Genomic DNA, 10,880 nt, shown 5'->3' on the forward strand with positions numbered 1-10,880 from the left:
CAATGATTAGGTCATTCATAAAAATCTATCACACTTCTTTGAATAGGGAATATCTATTATTCATTGAGAAGCATCTCACTTGAAGTTGTTATACCATTGAATTACTGCCTCATCAAGACTTCTAAATCTTTTGAAGAAATTCTCAATCGATGAAAAAAACTATGAACCATTAATTATAGCCTTTGTACTTATTTTAAAAAATTTACATGTAACATCTCTTTTAAGAGCACAAGTTCTCCACCACTAGATCAACTCAAAGTGTATGAAATAAGATAATGCAATTTCAAATAAACCAGATAAACAATTCAAAACTCAAAACATGCTGTTCAAAATAAAACTAATAATATGGTTGCATCTCAAATTACAAATTAAACCATCACAGGCGTGTGGACCATCATTTATGGATAACATGAAAAGTTGTTTGAATTAAAATCTCGATTCAAAAATGTGACAAAGAGTTAGGTTGTTCCATAAAACCGTATCATTCTTATCTGGACACGGAAGACCCACACGGTCGACATTTAACATGTCTGGTGCACTACAATAAAGAAACGGTCCATAAATGACCGATTACCATTTCTGTGTTGCTTACTATTCCACGTAAAGGGCTTAGTGGATGAGAGATAGCGTGCAAACTTTTTGTTGGTAGGAATTTTGGTGGAATAGGTGTGGCCACCCAAGTCATCTGCTTTGTATGATTCTGCATCATCTTCCTTCCTTTTCCTTGCCAACCACTGGATATATATATCGATGCATATCTTGAGCACATTAGCAATATGAACTTTCTTGAGAATTTTTGTATTATCTGCATGCCACCCTGTAGTCCTAAGCATGGCGTGTGGAGATATTTTTCTGGGTATAGATTGTATTCCTGGGAAATGCACTTTTGAATGGCATAGAAATGGATATATGAACTGCTCATTCAAGTATTACAGTGAATGTTATAAACATGATATCAGGTGATGCTGATTTTCCTATCTTGTTTCAGCAAAGGAGGGTTGGATATCCAACCAAAGTATATGTGCTTTTAGAAATGTTAATCTGCGAACCCACATGGATATCAACTTCTCATGGAGTGCAGGAGTCTTGAGTATGCATTCTGTGACACTTTGTTTATGGGAATTGTAACAGACAAGAGACCAAGAGAAGACAAGATTAGATGGAATGTGATGGAGGCAATGAAAGTGCTAGTGATGCAAATCAGTGCAGGGAAGAAGAATATCCATCTGATTTAGAAGAGAATAAATCAGAATGGGACTTGAAGGTGTGCACAGTAGTTGGGCCTTCAGGTACATCAGACTCCATTGGAGCCCTTGCATTTGATGCAAAGGAGTATAAGTGGCTGGCCACTGGAGGATTGGCCAGAAAAATCAGGCTATACAACTTTAACAATCTGGTAGACTTACAACAAAGCTGTAGCCATGAAGATAAAGAAGAGGATTTAATGGATATTGATGGAAATTCTGTGGAGCAGAGAAACAGATTCTGTGGTAATGATGTCTTGTATGTTGAACATAGCTCATCTATAGAAACTGCTGTTATCTGCACTTCTGCAAAGCTGAGCAGCCTGAAGTGGGATCCTGCCAGTGGAGATCTGGTTATATGCAGTGGAGACTATGATGGAGTTGTTACAGAGTGGGATGTTGAGAGAGGAATTGCTGTGTCTGAGAGGGATGAACATGGTGGCAGAAGGGTGTGGAGTGTTGATTATTCTCAGTGGAATACAAGTCTCTGTGCATCAGCTTCTGATGATGGCACAGTCCAAATGTGGGACAGAAAGACCAATCAGACACTCATGGATATAGCAATTCCATCCAAGAGGCCAGTTTGCTGTGCAGAGTTCAGTGCTTACAATGCTAATCTCATGGCCTTTGCCTGCTCCGATCACAAAGTCTATGTTTATGATACAAGGAAATTAACTTCTTCTTCTTCTGCTGCTGCTGATTCTGCTTTGTTTGTTTTGAATGACCATAGCAGACCTGTAAGTTCTGTTAAATTTTTTGGAGAAGGCACGGTTGTTTCTGCCTCTACTGATGGCTCTCTCAAGCTCTGGGACATTTCCAGGTCAATACAAGAAGGTATGTTGCCTGTGAGGACATATAGGGGACATTCTAACATGAGAAAATTTGTAGGCCTTTCTGTATGGCAGGAAGGAGGGCTATTGGCTTGTGGATCTGAAAGCAATGAGGTCTATGCTTATGACTGCAGGTGGGAAAGTCCTATCTGGCTAAATAAGTTTGATGGCACTGGTTTTACTAATAGTACTGTGAGGTCATTGGCTGAGGATGGTGTCAAAGATTTCAGGACAAGGGCAGATTTGCGCTTTGTGAGTGGGGTTTGTTGGAGGCAGAAGCCATCTAATTGTGCTCTTGTTGCTGCAAATTCTGATGGCATGTTGCAGGTTATCATTGGACAGAGAACATCCAGTGAAGGGTGATTTGTGTAGGAATAAATGCATGAATAATGACACAATTAAATTGTCAAGCAGTTGGCTGCAGGAGTTTCCAATCTTTTATGTTGGGTTTCAAAATAAAATGTAACAATCTGAGAGAGAAGGAAAGGAAAGAAAAAAGAATGATTATACTTAAAATAGTTCATTATTCTTTTTTCATAATAAACTAGAATATATCTCATTCAAAAAGATGATAGAAAAATGACAGAAGTTCTGATTATGGATCACTATGTATGATCCGAAATGTCAATCAAATAAACAAACACAATTTAATCCAAAAGTTTGCTGCCAGCTCAAGCATTAAGCTCTTTGATCTATATAGCAAGACTCTTTTTGTTATCAGCAAGCTGATAGATCTATTATTACAGTAACCTTATTTGTTGTGCAAAATTATCTTTCGAGAAGATTAAGACCAGGGGGGTCATTCTAGCAATAAAGTGCTTCATTTAATAACATGTTACCTTTTCAACATGATCTGGGTGCCAAAAGGGTAAAAAGAGCAATAGAGAATCTTTATGTGACAAGGTGGCCCATATGCCTATGATTCAAAGATAAATGCATGGACTAGGTAGTCAGCAAGGTATCCCATGATGTAAAGTTATATCCCATGATGTAAAGTTATATCCCATGATGTAAAGTTATATCTTCTAAGCCATTACAGATGCATTATAAATAAAAGATAGATTAATTAACACAATAACCCAATCATAATTATTAAATAAAATAAGTGTTAAAAAGTTAATTATTGTAATATATTTATAATTTTTATAATAATAATTTGTATAAATGATTTATTTTCTGTTATTTATATGTGTTTTATTTAAAAATGATAATAATAGATGTTTTAGATGTTAATAAATCATAATTAATTATAGTTATTGATATAATTTTGAAAAGAGAAAAACAATTATCAAAATTTTATAAGCATTTATCTATTTAGACTAAAAAATAATAGTTTGAGTTAAAAAATTATTAATAATTTGATAATTTGTTATGAATGGAAATAAATAAGAGGATTGATTGCTTAGCTCTATGATAAAAGAATGCATGTTACAATTATAAGACTCTAGATTTTATGCACCTGAAGATTTTTAAAATGGTTGTGATGATCATATGTATGAATTAGAACCAAAATATTTTTCTATGTTTTACATTAGGTCATCTTTGCCATTTAGGGATAGAAACACAATTGAAACCTTAGGTAAGCCAACCTCCAATAATCTATAAATGCTACTCTCTATGTGATTTGAAAGTTTAATATTTGATTTCTAATAGGAAAAAGGGTTAGTATGTTTGCCATTTTACATTAACAAAGATAATTACTACTTCGTAAACTAGCTAAGGCTTGTTAGATCCCAAAACCACACCTCCATGATCCTAAAACATTTCTTACCTTCAAGGCCAAGGATATCTTGTCAGGGAGGAAATCATCATCGACAAAATATATATGGTTAAAGGACAACAACAATGGTGAGAAGTCTCTCATGTAATTTGGGCTTAGCTTAAACTTGAGAGGGTATTCCCAAATTTATTCTTAATAAGTTTGTACTTCAACCAGAGGATATATAGCATTACAATAACAATCAACAACTATATCCAAATGAATACTTGACCCCCTTTACCTATCACTAGGCTAAGATCAACTGATCGTGTTAGATATTTATTATAGCTGATAACTTCTTGCATACATATCTATATATAGTAGCATTACAATCTATTAAAATGATTTAATTTAACATTCCATATATAGTGGCAAGTTGCATATATACTTAAAATTGTTTCATAATTCCATTTTCTTGGTAAAACTTCTCATTGAGAGGCTTATATAGTATTAGCTAATCATCTGTATGCAATATAGAATTTTGGGGGCCATATAAGTAATAATACTACAGACACTTCAAATCTATTGAAATGTTTAGCAAACAATTGAAGTATCAATGTTTTTAATCTATGGAGCAAGGTTCTTATTATCAGAAGGTTGATAGGTCTATTATTACAATACCCTTATTTTTTGTGCAAGTAAAACATTATGAAATATCTTTCTAGAACATTAAGAACATGTGAGTTGTTTTAGCAATAATGTGTCTACTTTAATTTAGCTTTTTAAACTTTTCAAGAAGATCTATCTTATTATGGTGTCAAAAGGATAGAAAGAGCAATACAAAATCTAGTCACTTCAATTACCTTGTCCTTATGTGACAAGGTGACCCGCAAGCTGATGGTTCAAAGTTAAATGTAGGGACAAAGCTAGTTAACTAGGTATATGGTGTAAAGTTATATCTCTAAGCCATAACAAATGCATGATAGAGATTGATTAACACCATTTATGAACCAATCATAATTATTAAATAAAATCATTGTTAAGTGTCTATTTAGTTGTTTTTATTGTAATATATTTAATATTGTTATCATTATAATTAAAATAAGTAATTTATATAATAATTGTGTACTTTATTTAAAGAAAAATTAGATTAATAAATATTTTATGCATTTTATAATTATAAAAGAATATTATTATTATTTTTTTGAATAAAGGGGTAAAAACTTTATTGAAAACCAGAAACAAGAATTACAAAGAGACCCAGAGCCCCGACGCCCTAGGAAAGAACCACCAACCCAACCCCAGATCATCCAACTTCATAACCATCCATGTCCTCAGTAAAAATCTTCTGCATGTCCTGACAATAATCCCCGGAGAGATGCTCCCAACCTTCAACTTTCTAATCACTACCATGTTCCGAGGCCCACTTGGCCAAACAGTCAGCTGCTCTATTCCATTCATGAGCGATGTGGATGAAAGACACCTGCTCCATTAAAGAACTAATTTGGAGAATCTGTTGTACAATCTTTGCCAACTGCCACTGAATCCCACTCACCTTCTGCTCAGTCAACAAGTTAACAATAATTTGTGAGTCCGATTCACAAATCACCTTCCTTCGTCCTAGCTCCCAAGCACGCTTTAGGGCATAGAGAATCGCAAATCCCTCCATAAAATTATTAGACTGCCACCCTTTATGCACCGAATAGAGGAAAACTACATCCCCATGCTATTCCTGCCAACACCACCAACTCCAGCAATGCCTAGGTTACCCCTAGATGAGCTATCAGTGTTAATCTTGATAAACTCATCCTAAGGGGGTATCCACCTTCCCACCCTTTGCACCTTCTTCATAGCCCGCCTACCTCTCCTGACACAAGCTGAGGCTAGAGACAACTCCTACAGACCAAGCCTACTCACAATATCTGCCTCATCTCTACCCAAAGGAAAATTCACCTCATATTTTGCTTCCACTGTCTCCTAGATCATTGTAATGATCCTATTCCAAACTTGTTAAACAAACAATCTGACCTCATGAAAGATCCTCTTGTTCCTCTCGAGCCAGATCTGCCAAAGAATGAAGATGGGCCCAATATACTAGATAGTCTGTAGGAAGGAGGATAGGATAAGAGGTCTGCCCAAACTGCTCTAGAACTCCACCAGAGAATTCACGTGGATACAAGGATGCTTCCACACCCCCCACCAATAATGCCAAATAAGCATAGAGAAAGGGCATCTGAAGAATAGGTGTGAGGATCTTCCTCCTCATTACCACACAAAACAAAGATAGAGGGCCCCAAAAATCCCTGCTTGCAGATATTGTCCCAAGTTAGGCATCTATTCAAAGCTAAAGTCCAAGCAAAGCAGTTACACTTCGGTCAAGACACATTATTCCACACCTGCTTCCACCAGTTCACCTCTCTTCCCTCAAGTCTTCGGTTCAACAATTCTCGGTATCCACTAGCCACCATAAACACACCCTTAGGATTTGGAGGCGAAGCAATCCCATCTCTACCCTTGAGGGAGCTGCAGTGTCTACTCGCCAAAATGCCCCGCAACTCAGCACACTCTTCCTCCATCCTAGCAACCAGCCACTCATTAGGAGTCTTCCACCTCTCCAAATCCAGTCGTCCACACCTATAAACAGCCTTGAAGTCACTCAACCTTGACCAACCAGCCTCCAAAAACCTCTGTCACAGATTCCCAAGGTTACGGAACTGATCAAGAATGGGAGGATATCCATCCCAAGATTCATTCCATAAAAGTACCTCTTCCCCCCTCTTGCAAATCCAAAAGAGTCATGCCTTATTGAGAGAATCCCTCCTCTTGAGAGTATACCAGATCGAAGAGCCCTTTCCCTCAAGCAGATATCTAGGGATTTCCTCCATTGGGATCCTTTGCATATATTTATTGGCCAAAATCCTAGCCTAGCCTCGACCCTGCTCAACACACCACCTCTAGTACAATTTAGCTACCAGAGCTTCCCCAAAAAGAATAGACTGCCTTAAACCAAGCCCCACCAATTGCTTCAGGCTACACACCAAGTCCCAATTGACAAAACTCCATTTTGAAGAGGAAAGATTGCCTGCCCACAAGAATTGCCTAGCCAGAGAATCCAGACCCTTCAAAAACCACTTAGGAGCCACATGAAGCATACAACGATAGATCGGAAGAGCTTGAACCACTGACGGAATCAGTTGAACCCTCCCAACAAAGGATATCCATCTATGAGTCCAGTGTTCAACCTTCGTGCGGAATTTATCCAAGATACCCTGCCAAGACTCCCTAGGAGGGTTACCCAGGAGAAATAGGAAGACCCAAATAAATCAAGGGTAGGGAGCCAACTTGGAATCTCAAGATAAGAGAAATCCTCCTTTGAATAGTTTCAGGAGTTGAAAAAGAGGATAGAAGATTTATCCTCATTGATTAGCTAGCCCGAAGCCATAAGGTAAACATCCAAGACCATACACAGATTATTAGCTTCTCGCATCCGAGCTAGCCCCATAAGAGTAATGTCATCCACAAATTGCAAATGAGACTACGGCTGCAAGTCATTACCCAATTTCCAACCCTAGATAATACCCAAACCCACATTATTCTTAATCAACCTCCTGAGACTCTCAGCCAAAAGAATGAATAAATAAGGGGAGAGGGGGTCCCCCTAACGGAGACCCCTAGACGCACCAAACAACTTAGTATGATCTCCATTGATAAGCATAGAGAAAGAAGTAGATGTAACACAACTCATAACCCACTGGATCCACTCATAAGCAAAACCAAAAGCCTTGAGGATCTTCTTAAGGAAGGACCACCGAACTCTGTCGTACACCTTAGCCATATCCAGCTTGATAAACATAGCTTTTTCCTTGGAGGTTGCCATAGAATGAATGGTCTCCATAGCAATGACCACCCCATCCAAAATTTGGCACCCTTCCACAAACCCACTCTGATCCTCAAAGATAACATTCCCCAAGCACTTCTTCAATCTATCTGCTATCAACTTAGGGATGATCTTATAAATCACATTATAGAGAGAGATAGGGCGGAATTGGCCTAACCGGTTAGCCCCCTCACACTTGGGAATAAAAGCAATGAAAGTCGCATTCAATGCCCAAAGCATCTGCTTATTCCTCTGGGACTCCTATACTACTTCTAGTAAATCCAGCTTGATAATATCCCAGAATTATTGAAATAATTCTACTGGGAACCCATCTGGTCCAGGAGCTTTTCCTTTCCTCATGTGAAAGACAATCCTCTCAAGCTCTTCCAACAAAATAGGACACAAAAGCTTCTCATTCATCTCCCTTGTGACAAGAGAAGGAATGCAAGCGAGAACCTAGTTCTCCTCCCTCGTTTCCCCCTGAGAGTCCTCCCTGAAGAGGGACCGGAAAAACTATAACACCTCCCTAGATATCTCCTGCAAGGATAAGAACTGCTCACCTCTATCATTAACCAGAGCAGGGATGGAATTTCCATGCCTTCTAGCTTTCACCGAGTTGAAGAAGAAAGTAGTGCTCTTGTCCCCCTCCTTCAGCCAATCAATATGAGCTCTCTACTTCCAGTAAATTTCTTCCCTAAGCTCCCATTCCTCTACCACCTTGACAACCCTGTCTTCCTCCTTGAAAAAGTCCTCAGACAAACCATGCTCTCTGATTTCACTGGTGATCCCATTCAGCACAATTTGAGCAGCTTTCTTAGCATGAAAAATGTTCGTGAAGCCCTATTGGTTCCACAGTTTGAGCTGAAACTTAACAAATTGCAGCTGCTTGGCAAAAGAGTACATGGCAGTGCCAAAGGTCGGCCTCCCTTTCATCCACCACTCTGCTACAAGAGCCTGCAAAGTAGGATCCTGAAGCCACATAAGTTGGAATTTGAATGAAGGTGAGCAAGCTACCCAAGCTGAAGAAGAAACCAACTTGATGGGCCAGTGATCTGACCCTCTCCAATCAGGAATCTCAAAACTAGTGGACCACCCCCCACCAATCCAAAAACTAGAAACCAGGAAACGATCCAACCTCTCAACAATCCAATACTCTCCCACCCTCCTATTGTTCCAAGTGAACAAACCATTACCAGGCTTAATGTCAACAAGTTGCAACAAGGATATATTATCCTGAAAAAGGAAAGAAGAAGGTTCCAACCACATAACCCCCCTACCCCGCCCCCGCCCTTCTTTTCACTCAACTCAAGGATGGCATTGAAGTCTCCTGCCATAATCCAAGGATGAAAAGGGGCCAGCCTTCGCATACAAGAAATATGAGACCATAAGTTTTTCTTACCCTAAAGATCAGTAGGCACATAGATGTTAGAAAAAATGATGAATTCCCCAGTCTCAAGACTAGAGATAACCCCAAATAACGAAGATCAGGAGGCAACCCACCAGACAGGTCGAAACCTTAAGGGGTTCTAAAGATAGGCCACCCCTCCAGAGGAACCAGCTACCCCAACACACTGACACTTGCCTCGCCCCCACAGCTTCGGCACCAGGCCCATCATGCTCTCCACTGGAAGTTTAGTTTCTTGCAAAAATAAGACATTAGGTGAATGATTCCTAATCAAATCCTGAACAACTTTTGTCTAGGGCCACTGTTCAAGCCCCTCACATTCCATGAAAGCACAATCATTTTAGAGGATTGGAAAAGTGAGAATCCAAAGTCTTTACTGACCCTGACTCAACCAAATTCTCCCCCATCAATTTGATCTTATCCAAATCCTTCTTTCTGCCAACCTTTGAGCTCTTCTCTGATGTAGTTTTCTTAATATCTTTCTGATGCAGACCTAGGTAAATGGAGGACTTATTACTTTTGACCCCAGCCGGTTCCACTTTCAAAGCTATCGGAGAACCCTCCCCCTCAACCAAATTCACCTCAATCCCAGGAGTGAGTCCCAACTGAAACCCTACTGGTTGATCCATCTCCATCTACTGATTTCCAACCACTAGCAAGGCCTGTATAGGATCCTCAATTACTCTTTTCGGAGCCCCCCCGATGCACCTTGATCCAAAGGGGTCAACCCCAGATTAACTTCCTTATAGCTAAGGTCATTCAAGGCCTCAAATCTGTTAAAGGTATCCTCCTCATGTCTCTCCTGTAAAGGCCTCTTTTGTCCTCAGTTCTTGTTCTTTGTCTTAACTAGGACAAAACCATTAGCACCCCCAGCCTCGACAGACATAGCAGCTTTCCCTTTTTCAGCCCTATCTTGGCTCGATTCTGACTGCTGAGGATGGCGCACCACTAGTTTATATCTAGGGCACTTACGCTGTAAATGATCATACTCATGACACGGATGACAGCAAAATAGTAAAGTCTCATAATCTAACTATTGAACCCAAGAATAAGAGCCTGCGCACATATCTATAGCATTTGGCAAAGGTTTACTAAGATCAATTTCAGCATAGATACGCGCAAAGGTCATCACCTTTCTCCCCAAGGTTTGCATAGAAGATCCCACTGGCTTCCCAAGCAGAGCGGCAAGCATCTATAGCACATCTTCTCGGTAGCATTCCATTGGAAAATATGGTAAATGAACCCACACTGGAACCCTATTCAGGAGCTCTTTCAAAGGGTTAAACCCTGCATGCCAAGGTTTGATGAACAACCCCACTTAGTTGTAAAATATGGGCCACCTTCAAAGACCCTATTGAGATCCTCCATGTAGTTGAAAGTAACCATGAAGTAGTTGTTTGCCAACAGCATAATCTCCATTTCCCCCTCCGGAGCCAAAGTCCTCTGCGCCCAATTTTTGAAAAACTGGAAAGAAACCCTCATTCCCAAAAACTTGCAATATAGTGAGTGTTTTAAAAAGTATTCGACGTCTTCCACTATCATCTTAGGAGGAATAACCAGCTTTGGCCTCTCACTGCATCTCTCCAAGAAGCCATTAATCTTCATAATGCGAGAGCTACCAGCACTACCAAACCCCGAGTCTGAGGAGAAAAGGTTATTGTTAAAAGTCTTCATGTTCTGTGATGGGGATTTTGGGCCCACCACAACACGAAAATCCATGGTTGGTGGAGCCTTCAAGGCCTTCCTGCCAATACTCAACATAAATCTCAAGGTGATCGGAACCCTACACCCCAAAGGGGCTCGTATGATTTAGTTTCCCCCAAAT

At 39.6% G+C, this 10,880-nt stretch overlaps 1 protein-coding gene across 1 annotated transcript; it reads left to right on the top strand.

Moving 5' to 3' along the window:
* Positions 1–612: 612 nt before the first annotated feature.
* LOC131061441 (WD repeat-containing protein RUP2) lies at positions 613–2,732 on the top strand. The gene has a single exon (XM_057995136.2). It carries the CDS (start codon positions 1,160–1,162, stop codon positions 2,435–2,437), a length of 1,278 nt encoding a protein of 425 aa, XP_057851119.1. The 5' UTR covers positions 613–1,159; the 3' UTR covers positions 2,438–2,732.
* Positions 2,733–10,880: the final 8,148 nt, after the last annotated feature.

The sequence above is a fragment of the Cryptomeria japonica genome, chromosome 8, assembly GCF_030272615.1.
Source record: "Cryptomeria japonica chromosome 8, Sugi_1.0, whole genome shotgun sequence".
In the NCBI taxonomy this organism is placed as follows: Eukaryota; Viridiplantae; Streptophyta; class Pinopsida; order Cupressales; family Cupressaceae; genus Cryptomeria; species Cryptomeria japonica.